The sequence below is a fragment of the Hippichthys cyanospilos genome, chromosome 16, assembly GCF_059441005.1.
Source record: "Hippichthys cyanospilos isolate Australia breed blue-spotted pipefish chromosome 16, RoL_Hcya_1.0, whole genome shotgun sequence".
Taxonomy (NCBI): Eukaryota; Metazoa; Chordata; class Actinopteri; order Syngnathiformes; family Syngnathidae; genus Hippichthys; species Hippichthys cyanospilos.
Window position 1 is genome coordinate 7,030,346 of NC_142384.1, and position 14,061 is coordinate 7,044,406.

Consider the following 14,061-nt stretch of genomic DNA (forward strand, 5'->3'; position numbering starts at 1 on the left):
CCGAAGTTATGAATGCATTTTGATGGAATTATTTAGGAAACAATCATTGTTAATCAAAACGGATTGTGTTATAATTGAGATTATTCAGACCAGTCTGCCTTTATAAGAACTTTCCACGTCAGGCAGATTCAGGATAATGTTTTGATGTGGAATGACTTCTCATTTTTAGGAGTTTGTTTTTTAGGCTATTATAAGGCATTTTAATTGTAATAGTTTAGACCATGATGTAATGAGGCTAATAATTTAGTTCTGGTAAATCAAATGAATTGTAGATTGAAATACAAAAAAATTCTATCCCTTTTCCATCCATCAGAGCTGCTTTTCTGCTACCCGAGGCCTCTCATTCCAAATACGATCTGATAAACCAGCTTGAGTGCTGCCTTTGTCAGGACTGAGGCCTTCAGGGCACATATCCATAAGAGTCGGTTCGCCTGTGTTTCCATGGTTCCATGTTGGCTGGATCAGGCTTCTGAACTGACGGGGTTAATGTTACCCCCCCCCCCCCCCCCCCAAAAAGAAAAAAAACCCTGCCTCCACACTTCCCTCACTCATACTCATCTCCTTTTGCCTTTTTAAGTAAATCCCCCACAGGGCCCTTCTTACCAAGATGTCTCTCCTCCCTTATTCTTTGTCAGCATCGGCATTGCTGTGGGTTTCTATGGGAACAGCGAGACTAGCGACGGAATGAATCAGCTGACTTATTCCCTGCGCCACGCAAATCGCACCATCGCTGATGTACAGAAGCTGGTGAGACTTCAGTATTTAAGAAAAAAAATCATGGCTGTTTTCCCACTTTGCCCACAAGATTTGTGAATTCCCTCACCTCCTTGATTGTGTTCCCTGGTCTGGTGCAGGTTTTCAACATCACATACACACTGGAAGGGACAATAGATGATGAGCTAAGGAAGCTTCAGACAGACAACAATGACAACGGCGATGTCGACGGCAATGTCAACGGCAATGTCAACGGCAATGTCAACGACAATAACGACTCCCAGGCCAATATCATCAAATACGTTCAGAACCAGCAGGAAAACCTGGTTGAACAGATGAGAGACATTCCCTTCTGGAAGAAGAAAGATGTCAGCCTGGGGGAGCTGGCTGTCATAATCGAGCTGTATGATTGGTACAGGTGAGCTGCTCAATAACCAAGAGGACCATTCAACATTTGGAAACCATGCAACCTATGCATGGGAAAAAAGATCACTCCTTTTTTTGTCCTTGAAGATGGGTGGCCTATCTGTGTCTGCTGCTGTTCGATGCCCTCATTTGTCTGCTGGTGCTGTTGGGCCTCTTTCGCAACTCCAAGGGGACGCTCATCGGGTGAGTTGCACGGCAAGATTAAAATGCACATGAGACACAATGAGGGTGTCGCTGCAAGCGATTTGTAACCACTGACAAACGGACCTGTAACGATACTACATAAAAGTCCCTGTCACCTTGTCAGTTTGGTTAATCCAAGATGATTTCATGCCCTATAAAGTTAATGCAGTTGGTTCAAGGCCTGTAAAACTGAAGACACTCCACTGCCACTTCTTCTTGCTTTTTAACTGATTTAAAGACGCTGTAAAATCCACCAATTTTTATCCATCTCAGGAGCGGACGTTTCGCCGGTTGTCATCCACTGAAAATGATATCACAGGCCTCAGGTAATGACCAATCATGGCTCAACTTTGTGACATTCGCAAGATGAGCAGTGATTGGTTGTTACCTGAGCAACTGTGATGTTATTTTCAGTTTACGAGTGGCAAAATGGTGCCCCTGACATTAATATTTATTACTGTGAAGAACATTCTTGAATGATTTTACTCCTTGGCAACAATATTAGGTATAAATGCACTGCAGAAATGTTGCCTTGCAAAGATAATGCTTAGTTTTGACAGACAAGAAATGTTTATTCATGTTTATATAATATATTGAATACTATGTTACAACGCAGTCTCTGTATTGCAAACTACAACTGCAATATTAATGAGCATAAGGATAACTTGATTTGTCAAATGCAATTTTAATGTTAGTTAGCGTTGCCAAAATTGCCTTTTTATTATTTTTTTCAACATTCCATTTATACATGAATATTAATGGCAAAAACCTTATGGAATTTTACTGGTAGAATTATATGAACTCATTCAGTCCCAAAGATATATATATTTATGTTTTTGCAGTTCAGACAATCTGTCCCAAATGACAGTTTTTGTTGTCTAAAAGCTGTCAATGAATGAGTTAACTGTGTGTGAGTATGACATCAAAGTTTGGTTCACCTCACACTCCTTAGGATGTGCATGTTTGGTGTTTTGGCTCTGGTGGTCAGCTGGGCCTCGCTGGGGCTGGAATTGGCCGCCACTGTGGTGAGTGTCCGCTTCTGAAGTCGATATCACACGTTGTTGTTGTTTGTTTTTTTTTTTACTGGTCTGAAATTTTCCCTGTAACACACTCTCCTAGACCACCAGCGACTTCTGCGTGTCTCCTGACACATTCATCACTCATGTGGCCAAAAAGCAGAAAATTGTTGAAAAAGGTATTGGTCACTCACTTTTGATGTGTTATGTTTTTTGTCCCCCCCCCCCCTCCCAAATTGCGATCGCTAAATGTTGCCTCCTGGTTTTTAAAGTGGGCACTCGCGTGAGTGATTAGCCAAGTATCGGCCCCCTATGATGTTCTCAATGATGTGATTATTGTGCAGCAGTGAGACAGTATTGTTCTTAAGAGCCAGCCCTTGTCTGCCGCTCATAAAAAGCCTCTAAAAGTGGCTGCCAACAGTGTCGCAGGGCAATGCGATGCCTTTTTAGGCTGAATAGAAGCTTCTATGCTACAGCTCCTTGTAGTAATTGCCTAAATGATGGCTTGGTTGTAAAAAAGGAGACATTTATAGAGAGCACCGTGCAGTGGATGAGGCGAGGAAGATGAATGGATTCGAGGGAGGGATTGTCAAAGTGGATTATAAAGACACCAATCTTCCCTTTTAAAAAAAATCTATTTGTGTTTTTTTACTTTTTTGCCTCTGACAAATGCAATCTCTGCTTCAACTTTTGCTGACAGCAATGTGTGGGTGTTATCTTGAATGCTTTATTATGTTGAATGAAGTGGGTGTTTTTCCAGACCATCACTCCAATCTCTTCTACCTGTCTCCCAATGTGCAACTGTGTCAGTCAGTTAACCAAGCCTCTTCACAGCTGTAGGTGGTTGCTTTATAAAACAAGGCTTCCAAGATGAAACAAGCATTTGACAAACGCTGTAGGCAATGGCTGATTTTTTTTTTTTCCAACTGTATACAGTACCAATCATTGGTTTGGAAACGTCTCAATTTGTTTTTTAAGGCAAATAAAGTTGTTTTTATGACCCAGTCAAACTGACTTAGGGAACTTCTACTCCTGCTACTGTCATCTTGTCAATATTATCTCAACTTTGTCATGACTCAGCCCCTGTGGGAACAAACAATTTGTATTTGACTATCTTGGCTTGACAGGACACAAAATGTTTAGAAGCAACGGAGTAAGAAGCACATTGAGTGACCTCACTTGTTCAGACTGATGAAATCTGAAGTACTAGCACACTTACACCCTGTCTTTTGACTTCTGTTTTATTCACAGGGATCCTCAAGTACTACCTGAATTGCAGTTTGGAGTCAATCAACCCCTTCCAGAAGGTTTGTTGCTTCTAATGACTTCTAAACTTTTGCTGATGTTATTGAAACCCCAGCATAGTCCACTCACAATTCTTCAGATTAATGCATGAGTGCAATACACCCATGCTGCAGTGTTTCCTGTGTCTTGCTTCACTTGGTTTCTGTTGTAAGCCAAAGATGACCATGCTAAACTGGGATTTCACTTCTGCAACAAATTTTTAGCTCAACTGCATGAATAACTGAAAGCCTTTTGAGTGCTCATATGCCTCTCTGTTAGCAATGCTACTGTATAGTAAAAGATGCTATGCCTACACTGTGTGACTTGCATCTATAATTTGTTAGCAATCCTCTCACATGACTGCACAAGAGAGTACAACTAAAAATACAAATAATATTCTTTTTCAGAAGCTTTCCGCGAGCCACAAATCGCTCATCGAGATGCAGGACTACGTGCTGCAGCTTTTGGAGCCGACCACCAAGAAATCCAGTGAAACAATGGTACGTCTCGGTGATGCTCCTTGCTGGACATGAGCGCTGTGTTTGGGCTCAATGTTGTCATTAGTAATGAGTGGCGGTGAAGTGCAGTGCCCTTGCTGACTGCCCACCTGGGGCCTCAGATTAGCCACATTAGTCATTTGTTCAATACAACGTGGTGTTATGTGTTGTGTTGTACTGTGTTGATGGGCACAAAGTGAAACTCGTTGCACTCTGCATTCCCATGCACAAAAAAATGTGCTGAGCTGGGAGAACCATTTGTGAGAGGCAAACGGGCATATTTCATGCTCGAACAGTTGCAAGGACAGTGAGGTGTGCTCCTAAAATGTAAGTGCCTTGAGATGCATGTGCTTCATTCACAAGAATCATCAGTTTGTCAGCGTTAGTATTTTATATAAGAGAACTTTTACTTGACACAATTGTTTGTTTGTTTGTTTGTTTTTTTACAAAAACAAAAGATAAATACTCGTGTATTTAAAACTATTTTGAGATTTAGTCCACGAGCATGATGTTAATGCCAACACCTGTTATTTGCCTTTAGACAACTATTTGAGCACAAATGGTGCAGCAACTCATGTAGGCACACACTGTATATAGCAGTCATTGATCCAAGGTGAGTTTATTAATGTTATGAGGTGTCATTTGTCTCCCTTCTACTGTGTGTCGCATAGTGCCCCCAGGTGGCCATGGTGTCAAAAATACAGGAGGTCCTCTGGTTACGACGGTCTCGACTTACGATGTTTTGAGGTTACAAATGCGCACCGTAAACAGTAGCAGACTAGTTTCTATTTGCATGGTGTTCCAATTTACACTGAAATTCGGGTTACACCGCATCTTAAGGACGGAGTCATTTCATAAGTCAAGGACCCCTATATCCTTTCGATTGATTCAGAAAGTTGTACAAATAATTTTCATTTGTATTATGTCATTCCGTTTTTATAAATGTGATATTACAGTACAGCGGTGATTCTTAATCTTGTTGGAAGTATCTGTATAGGCATGTTCGAGACCAGTGTGAGTGCTCAATTCTTCAATAGTTATCAATCCCAAGATTTTTGATACTTAAAATTTGATGAAAAGAAGACACTTATATTTGCCAATATAGCAATTTGCCTTAAAACTGCAAGATTAGTTAAATTTTTGAATCAATTTTTTTGTTTCCGATTGCAAACTATCCTCAAGTGGGCTGCCATTTTGAGTACCGATACCTTGAAATAGGCTGCTATCGGGACAGATATCCGGTATCTGTACTTGCCCATCCCTTGTGTCGAGACGCGCAAATTTCACTGAGCCTCTGTAAATGGAAACCTAAATTTTTCACACTGCTCAAGGCAAGGCGAAGTTGATTACTGCCGTTAGCGTGATCAAGGAACACATTTGACTTGTATCTCAAGGTACCACTGGAAAAAGACTATAACACTAAAATGGTTAAAACTGGTTAAAGGAGACACCAAATGCTTTAGAATAGAGGAATGTAATGTACAAACTTGGTTATATCACTGCGTAAATAAAAGTGTCACTACTCATTATCCTGCATAGTTAGCTGCACTCCCAATCCTCATTCATTCCAGGTTCTAAGTTTGAATCAGATCCAGGAGACACTGATAACCATAGAGGGAAGCCTGCATCAAGTGACAGCGTTGGTGGACTGTCGCAGCCTGCATTTGGTGAGTAAGCCGACATACGTAGCTTTGAGGGAAGGTGGGCCGTTTGACGCTGATTTGTTGACCTAAAGCAGGGGTGTCTAACTAATTTTAGCTAACGGGCTACATGGAGGAATATCTATCTTCAAGCAGGAGGAAGGAAAATGGCCCTATTAAAACTTGTTTGCACAGCTTTTTCACAAGGAGTGCATATTGTGAACTTCTTCTGGATGTCTGTGAAAAAATGTCCAGCTTCCTGTGCGTACATGCACGCCAACTGTGAGCTCAGTGCTTTGACCTAGTTTGACTGCAACGTCTGGAAATGAAACCACAACGTCCATGTTATGAAGCAATTTTCTGGGGGTGGTTTTAAATGCTCTGGTTCAATCTCCCTAGGACTATGTGCAAGCTGTGACCGGCGTGTGCTACGACGGAGTGGAGGGTCTCATCTACCTGGTGCTTTTCTCCTTCGTGACGGCCCTTATGTTCACCTCCATCGTTTGCAGCGTGCCGCACACCTGGCGCAAAATGGGGTAAAATTTCTCTGAAACGGCACATGTCAAAACAGCATAAAAGCTTTGGAGTGACGGTTTTATGGCTCATGTGTGCCTGTGTATTGTTAGGAATTATTTATGAGGACAAACCAATCAATTAATCATGTGTTCACATCATTTATTCCAAGGTTTTGTTTTGATGTGGCCACAAAAGTACTCATAGTAAACAAAGACCCTGAAATATTTTTCCTTAATTAACCCTTTAAACACTACATTCCAATAAATAACCACAATTAAAATTTCACAGCAATTTTTATATATTTTTTTATAATTGCTTTTCCATTTAGCATGTTTTCCTCTTAGTGCTTTTTCAATTCTACTGTATGTTTTTCATTTACGGTATTTATAATATATGGTGTCTTATTTTTTTTGTTCACTATATATTGTTTGTATGCATTTTTCTCATTTCATTTATAGAATTTTTTTTAATTGTTTTTTCATTGATTACGCCCTCAACAGACCCAATTAGCTGTAAAACCACTCCCTACAGTTTATAGTTTTTTTTCATTGAAATAACCTCAAAATTCAAAAATTTTTGTACACTTCTATAGAAAGAAACCAAAGGCTGAAACATTGTGTGAGGGGAAAAAACAGCCATTCAACTATTTTCTTCATCAGTTTGCTTTATCTGGATGATATTAATACTCCTATTAAAAAGAAAAAAAAATACTTACACGATAGCTTATAGAAAGACCAACTAAAGATTTTCATTAGTGACAATGGCCTGAAATCCCTTATCCAATCAAGACACAGAACAAAAAGTAGACTCTTTATTGGCGATCAGGAAGCAGGATACCGCACACTGTTCTACTTATTTAAGGCATGAAAAAAAGTTGTGTGAAACAGCGAGGCGGGGTTACAGCGCCGAGACACTGTATAAACCAGCTGCATCTTCAAGTACTCAAAATTGTCAAGTGTTCATCGCAGTCACTGCCAGAGTTGTGGTGAATTGACTCATGTCTCCCTCCAACACGTTTCACTCTAAATTGTTAGCACCCAAGCCCAGCTGTTGGCCGTAATTAACAGACCTCTTTGAAGCAATGGAGGGGGGAGCACTCGTGTGTTTTATCTCAGCCGGAGCGTCCTGTTAGAGCAGAGGCAGCCTGTTCTCAGCACAGTAGTCCCTGTGAAACTTTAGTTTCTAGTGGAAAGTTTGTCTCTCATATTGAATCTCTTAAGGCATTGATAAATCAGGAGATGAAAACACTAATGGCTTGTCTTGCTTCACATGCATTTACAATCAAATTTTATGTTAGTAAGGGTAAATCTTGTGCCCTTGAGCAAAAACAGGGAAGAGTCTGCAAGAGCCTGTGTCTTGAGAACACAACAAATGTGACCACGTGGCATCTCCCTGATTCCCTTTGTCATTTTTTGAAAGTAGAGCAGCAGCGCTTTCTGGTGGCCACTCACAGCGCTTGTTCTGTATCTTGACAGTGCGGACGAGGACAGCGAGTGCGACTCACTCAGCAGGGGTGGGAGGCAGAACCACGACAACCTGTACAGAGTGCACATGCCCAGCCTGTACAGCTGCGGGAGTAGCTACGGCAGCGAGACGTCCATTCCCGCTGCGGCGCACACTGTCAGCAACGCGCCTGTCACAGAGTACATGTACGTAATACTTTGGGTGTTTCAGTGTCCAAACATTTTTATCTCAAGCACCAAATATTACCACTTGAGATTTTCTTTCACTATTAACCCTCTCCAGGAAGGCATTGCAAATTTGCAACAATAATACTGTATGAGAGTCCCCTAGGTATTCCATGTTGCATGTTATTGATTGAGGCTTTTTTAATTTAGAAGTTAGAAAAAAAATAATAATTTGAGCCTTTAAACACACTAAAAAGACAATCATCACTCAAAATTGAAGTGTTGCTAAAATATGCCCGAGAATATAATATTTTGACTTTGCATAATTCTTTCTGTGGTAGGAGCAGGGTTTCGCTCGTTTGTTATTTTTCATTTTTTGGTTTGTTTGACTTTTTTTTTTTTTAATCAATTTTTCATGGAACTTTGTTTTAATTTTTGGAAGGTGATGAGGAATGCTTAGTTTGCATTTGTGCTAGTATGATTTTTTTTTTTTTTATGTAATATTAATCAAGTGCCAGATAAAGTATTTTGTAAAAGTATTTACCTAATGTCTGACCTACCTTCTGCATGGAAGTACAACAAACCAAAGAATATCTAATCTCAACTTTTCACTATAAACATTGTTTTATAAATTTATACCTGTGGTTTTTAGGTTAATTTTAGATTTAGTGTCTAAATTGTTACTAATTAAAATAACCTCAGATGCAGGAATAACAGTCTGCAGTCTAGGCTGTAGTTTGTTTTTGTTTTGTTTTTTTAATTGAATGCTCATGAGTGGAAAGTGTTCAAAAGAAGTGGTCATCTCGGTATGTGCAGCTGTTGCTCTCCTGCTGTGAAACCTAATACCTTCATGAGTGATGGGGTCAAAGGGCAGGGAATTTCTCCACTAACCTCAACATAAAAATGCTGCAAATGGATCTTTTTTTAAACATATACATTAGGTTTATAGCTACACAAAACAGTGCATCCGGTCTCCCTTTTGACCTCTATGCTTTTAATCCCGCAGGGCACAAAATGCCAACTTTCCCAACTCGCGTGCCGAAAACACACCATTGATTGGACAAGAGTCTCCGCCACCCTCGGTGAGTTGAACACACAAACGGCAAATAGATAACGTGACCCCTTGAGCCACGTGTCCACCAAGCGTTACGGGACACTAAACCCTAATATGGTTACCGCAGTTTTGCCACAATTGTTACATATTGGTAAATTGGCAAATAAATATTTACAGTAGAGCCACTCAAAGTTGAAAATTGTCAGGTCCCCCTTCTAACAGCACCTCCAACCTAAAACCTCTCAATGCCCGCCCCCTCCTCGATGCCTCCGTGTCTGACCTGGACACGGCTTCACAATTCTTGTTCTACGTTCTTGTGGTCTTTTCTTCTCCCATCCCACTCCTGGCTAATCCGTCCAGTTGTATTTGACTCCCGCCCACACTAACAGTGGTCACAGCTGGCAGCTAAAGCCTTCGGACAACTCCAGAACGTTTTGGTAACCTCGTCTGCTATGTAACAGGTACACAATTATGCCCACCCTCAACCCCAGAACTACCCCAAAACCCAGCTGTTCTTCCACCATGTCCTACCTAATGTTTGTTGCCTGTGGCCCCTGACCCCCAGGCTGCATGTTTCCCTCCCAAATGTGAGCAATGTACACACACTAATGTAGATATAATCACGGAAATTGGGCAAAAAAAAGACAATAACTTGTTGACTTGCTGGCACTGAAATTTCTTTTGAACAGTTAAAACATGACCCTCTTTTTTTTTTTTTTTTTTTTAAATACCCCTTATAATAACCAACACGTTTACAGGTGCATCTCAGTATCCCAGAATATCACAAAAAGGTTTAGTAGTTGAATTCAAAAAGTGAAGCGCATATCACACTTTGCTCTGAATCTACATGCATATGAATTCCCTTTTCGAATTGAGCACCTGTGGAGAAAAATAAATCTACAATATTCTCTTCTATTGAAATATACCTTCATCCTAAATGTTCTTGCCAGACCTGAAAACAGGACCTTTTCAAAGCCATGTTTTTTTTGTTTTTTTTTCATGTACTGTATTTCAAACATTTCACAGGTGACATAAAGGAGGTCAACCCAAAAAATGTCTTTTCAATAATATGGTATTTGTGGCTACATTAGCCTAAACAAGGCATTCTAATGCATTTGAGTTTTTGGAATCATGAGTTAAAACAGCAAAGTTCACCTGTTTTTATCTTTAGTGGCCATTTTGCCACTTGCAGGCGCCTGAAAATGACATCACAATTTCTCAGGCAAATGACCAAAAATGACATCGTAGCTGCTCAGGGCTCACATGTTTTCCGAGCTGTCATTACATGTACCCTGAACAACTGTGATGCAATTTTCAATCAAAAAGAAGTTGCAAATTGACTGCCCCCTCAGAAAAGTATGTAACTTAATTCATAATTCCACAAATGCGATTTTATTCATCATAAAGCTGTGTTTAGACTAGTTGAGTCACAGATATATTTTAAAAGATTTCTGTGCGTTTTACTTTACCTTTAATGACATCAATTTCTTACATGCTTTGGTCAAAATACCCGAAAGATTACAGATCGCTGCACATGCATTATTTCTGTCTTGTTGAAATCAGTCTGTTTAACTCATTCACTGCCATTGACGGCTATGGTTGACATGATCTGTTTTAACCAAGCTGGTGGCGAGTGAATTAAGAGCAGAGAAATGGCGAGGCAGCACTCGAAAGAAAAACTACATTTCAAGCCATAATGTGTCCTTTTTCAAAAATGAATGTACTATACACGCACTTCCCTTTCAGTACTGTCCTGTAGTGCTTCCCAACCTTTACTGAGCCAGGCATCTTTGATATTTAGATTTTAAAAAAAAAACAAGGATTCGTGGAATATAAGTTAAGCAGTAAAATCGACTTCTTGTTTTCTATCCATCACATGTTGCAGCCGTTTCGCCTCTTGATGTCGAGTGAAAATGACATCACTGTTTAGATCTCACGTAAAAAACAATCACGGCTCAGCTTGCAAACGTCACATGACTTTTTCGACCATTAATATTTCTGGAAAGAAAACCTTTAGGTTGACTTTCCTTCAACTTATTCAGTGCCAACTATTTTCTGGCGCTTCTTTGCCCTATTTGAAATCAAATTCATTCATAAATAATAAATGCTGTACATAAGTACAATTGCTGTACATAGGTACCAGTGATTGAGTGTCTGAACGATGTAAAGACGTATGAATGTGTGTCTGACATTTTAGATTCAGACAGTACAGGCACTCCTCTAAATATGAACAAGTTGACGGATGTCGGTTAGCTGAAATTGTAAGTTGTTAGTTTAAAAATTCATCCAAAAGAAAAAGAAAATCCTTTAGCTGCTTTGGGAAAAGATCCAAGTTGACTGTTATCGCTATATCGTGGTTCCGGGAGGAACTTCAAGTAAAAGCGCTCCAAGCATACGCTTCTTGCTATGGTACAGTTTGTTTTGCGGCAATGACTGGCCTCTCGCAACATCCCCTGCCTAATTCTAATGGAGTTGTTACTCTTGTTACTGCTGAGGTCATTTTACTTTGTTCAGTGATATCACTGCAAAAGAGCTGAGCTTAATTCGGCATCCCTGCACTAAACTTATGGGGGACGACGCCTGGCCGTAATGTTATTTTACGATGGCAGCGCCGGCTTTGGTATCACAGAAAAGGCGCTAAATACAAAATCTGATTGACAGAAAACTCTATTCGTAAAGTCGAATGTTCAGATGTAGAGGAGATTGAATGCCTTAACTATGTAAAAACGTTTACTTACTACTTCAGATTTGAAGGAGTTACTGAAGAAATTCCTTTCACACAAATTGGATAGTTGTCTGACAAGTCTCACTTGGGTTGGGAATCACTGGCCCTACTACACTCCCTGGTGTTTAGCTTGAAAAGCGAGCAGCTTGCAGCCATAGTGGGTGGTGCATGTGTAACCTGTGTCCCCGCCCTACCTCGCCCGCCATTAAGAACTCCTTGAAATAACTAGGAAACCTCTTTGACTGATTGCATATTTATTTACATTTATCTTCCATGTGCTTTTCACTCGCAGTACACGTCCAGCATGCGGGCAAAGTACCTCGCCAAAAGGCGAACAGAGCCCAACATCCCTGCGTCAGTTTAGCCGGAACTGGAAACAAATGGCCGCCACATCTTTTCAAGTCATCCCATTCCCACCCCATCTCTTTTATTGCTTCCTATCGTCCTTTCTTTGGAATATCTTTGGATCACCCGCACCTTTTAATCCAGATACTTTTGAGTCAAATGAGGATTCATTTTTACTTAACACACGTCAACAATCCAAGGAGGATTTTTCTACTTGAAAGAAGACCTTTGACGGAGCACTGCCTCAGTCTCACATTTGACCGACTGGACTTTATGACGAGTGTCTTGGCTCTACTTTTGTCTTAACTGGTGTTTTGGGACCAGTCTGCATGTCTTACAAGCACACAACAGAATTTTTTTGTCGTCGTCGTCGGGAATAGTCCGACGGCACTCGTGAGTTGCAAAACTGTGAACTTGGAAGGTTCAATGAGCTATCAAAACCCTCAGCTAGCTAAGAAGCGGTCAAGAAGAAGGGAGAGGAGGGGCTAACTCGTTCATACTTGACATTAAGGTAATGTACTACTGGAAATTCTTTTCACGGTTTTACATGGGATTTTGTTATATTCAGGCATCACCACAAAAAATGTGTGGCTTTTCGAAAACCTGCCCGGCGACAGCTAAGGCAGCTAGCACAATGCTATCACCGTTAAAGTCGAATTTTTATTTTATGTAATTCAAGCATTTTTACATTGGCATCAAAAAATGTGTTTTAGCATTTCTTTTAAAGTTTACACCCTTTGTGCATCCTATTTTATTTGCAGGAGAAGTTGCAGGCAGTGCCAATCAAACTTTAAAAGTCTTAAATGAGCCTGATTTTTTTTTTCTGAATCTTTTATGCTATGTACACTGTTTTTGTTTTTGTTTGAACGTAATGTTCTTGTTTTTTTGTGTTATTGTTGGATGATGAATATTAATTTTAAAAAGAAAAGCCTACTTTGAATAATTCCATACATTTGTTTTCATTTGCTTTTTTTTATGAATCTGAATATGGTAGTTATTTTATTTTTGGTCTGGTTTGCTCTCTTGAAATAGTTTCACACACAATCAAAAACATGTACATGGGAGAAAAACAAAACAGTTGTGCTTATATTCAGCTTGACTGCCTGTCGTGTATAATTAAACGAACTTGAATAGTAATTCTTATTGATTCCTAAGGTTTTCATTCCATTGTGAGACCAGTAGATGGCAGCAAAACACCTTTTTTGGGTGTGCGAGTCAACCAAAAGACGGTGCTGTTATTAGTTTGACTTAAAATTTCTCATAACCTCTCAAAAGGCTCATAGTTAGTTAATTGCGTTCATGGAAATCCTTTTACGTGTTACTATTCCGCAAACTTTCCATAGACCTAAATAAATCCAAATCTTATCACACAGTCCAGCCTAATGCGGTATGTGATCAAAGCTTTCTGTGGACCATTGGAAACCAAATTTTTATTAACAGCACTTTTATTAACATCCAAAGTTTTTGACACTATTCCACCGGATGACTGCTTAAGAAGCTGTATTTGGCTAGATTTACAAGTCCAGTTCAATATGCACCGCATTCAATAGAATTACGCCAAATAAGTGCACCCCCCAAAAAAAATCCTTTTTACAATGTTTTCTCCATCCCTCTAGGCTAAACTCTCAATATTGTGTTTGTATGAATTAGGTGATTAAGCAACAAAATTCACCCGTTTTTATCCATCTCGGGAGGCGGCCATTTTTGACACTTGGTGCCACTTGCCCACAAATGAGATCACAGTTGATCAGGCAATGATCAATCACGCCTGGTTTCTACCCTGTTTTGTGAGTTTTATCATGTATTTACAAGCTGAGCAGTGATTGTTTATTACCTTTGTCCAGACTGTGATGTCATTTTCAGTTGACTGCAAGTGCTAAAATGGCCGCCCCCGATATGGATGAAATTTCACGGCTTAATGCATATTCCAAAACCCAAAATATAAAAAGATGACTGTGTGAACAATAGTGGTGCCATATAGAATATTTTTTTGGGAAAGAACAAGTTTTCAATTGTTCTTGCAGACCACCACC

The 14,061-nt window shown here is 39.9% G+C and overlaps 1 protein-coding gene across 3 annotated transcripts in view; it reads left to right on the forward strand.

Annotated features, from left to right (window-relative positions):
- Positions 1–13,165, forward strand: part of ttyh3a (tweety family member 3a) — an 18,325-nt gene extending 5,160 nt beyond the window's left edge. For 2 of the 3 annotated variants that reach the window (XM_088436442.1, XM_088436443.1), the window contains exons 4-16: positions 636–747; positions 855–1,132; positions 1,228–1,323; positions 2,276–2,348; positions 2,443–2,518; positions 3,591–3,646; positions 4,031–4,123; positions 5,692–5,787; positions 6,160–6,296; positions 7,752–7,925; positions 8,911–8,986; positions 9,319–9,419; positions 11,976–13,165. In XM_088436442.1, coding sequence (XP_088292568.1) covers positions 636–747; positions 855–1,132; positions 1,228–1,323; positions 2,276–2,348; positions 2,443–2,518; positions 3,591–3,646; positions 4,031–4,123; positions 5,692–5,787; positions 6,160–6,296; positions 7,752–7,925; positions 8,911–8,986; positions 9,319–9,399 — 1,348 coding nt within the window. In that variant the 3' untranslated portion in view covers positions 9,400–9,419; positions 11,976–13,165. The remainder of the gene's footprint in view (positions 1–635; positions 748–854; positions 1,133–1,227; positions 1,324–2,275; positions 2,349–2,442; positions 2,519–3,590; positions 3,647–4,030; positions 4,124–5,691; positions 5,788–6,159; positions 6,297–7,751; positions 7,926–8,910; positions 8,987–9,318; positions 9,420–11,975) is intronic. The other variant, XM_088436444.1, reaches the window with a different exon arrangement.
- Positions 13,166–14,061: the final 896 nt, after the last annotated feature.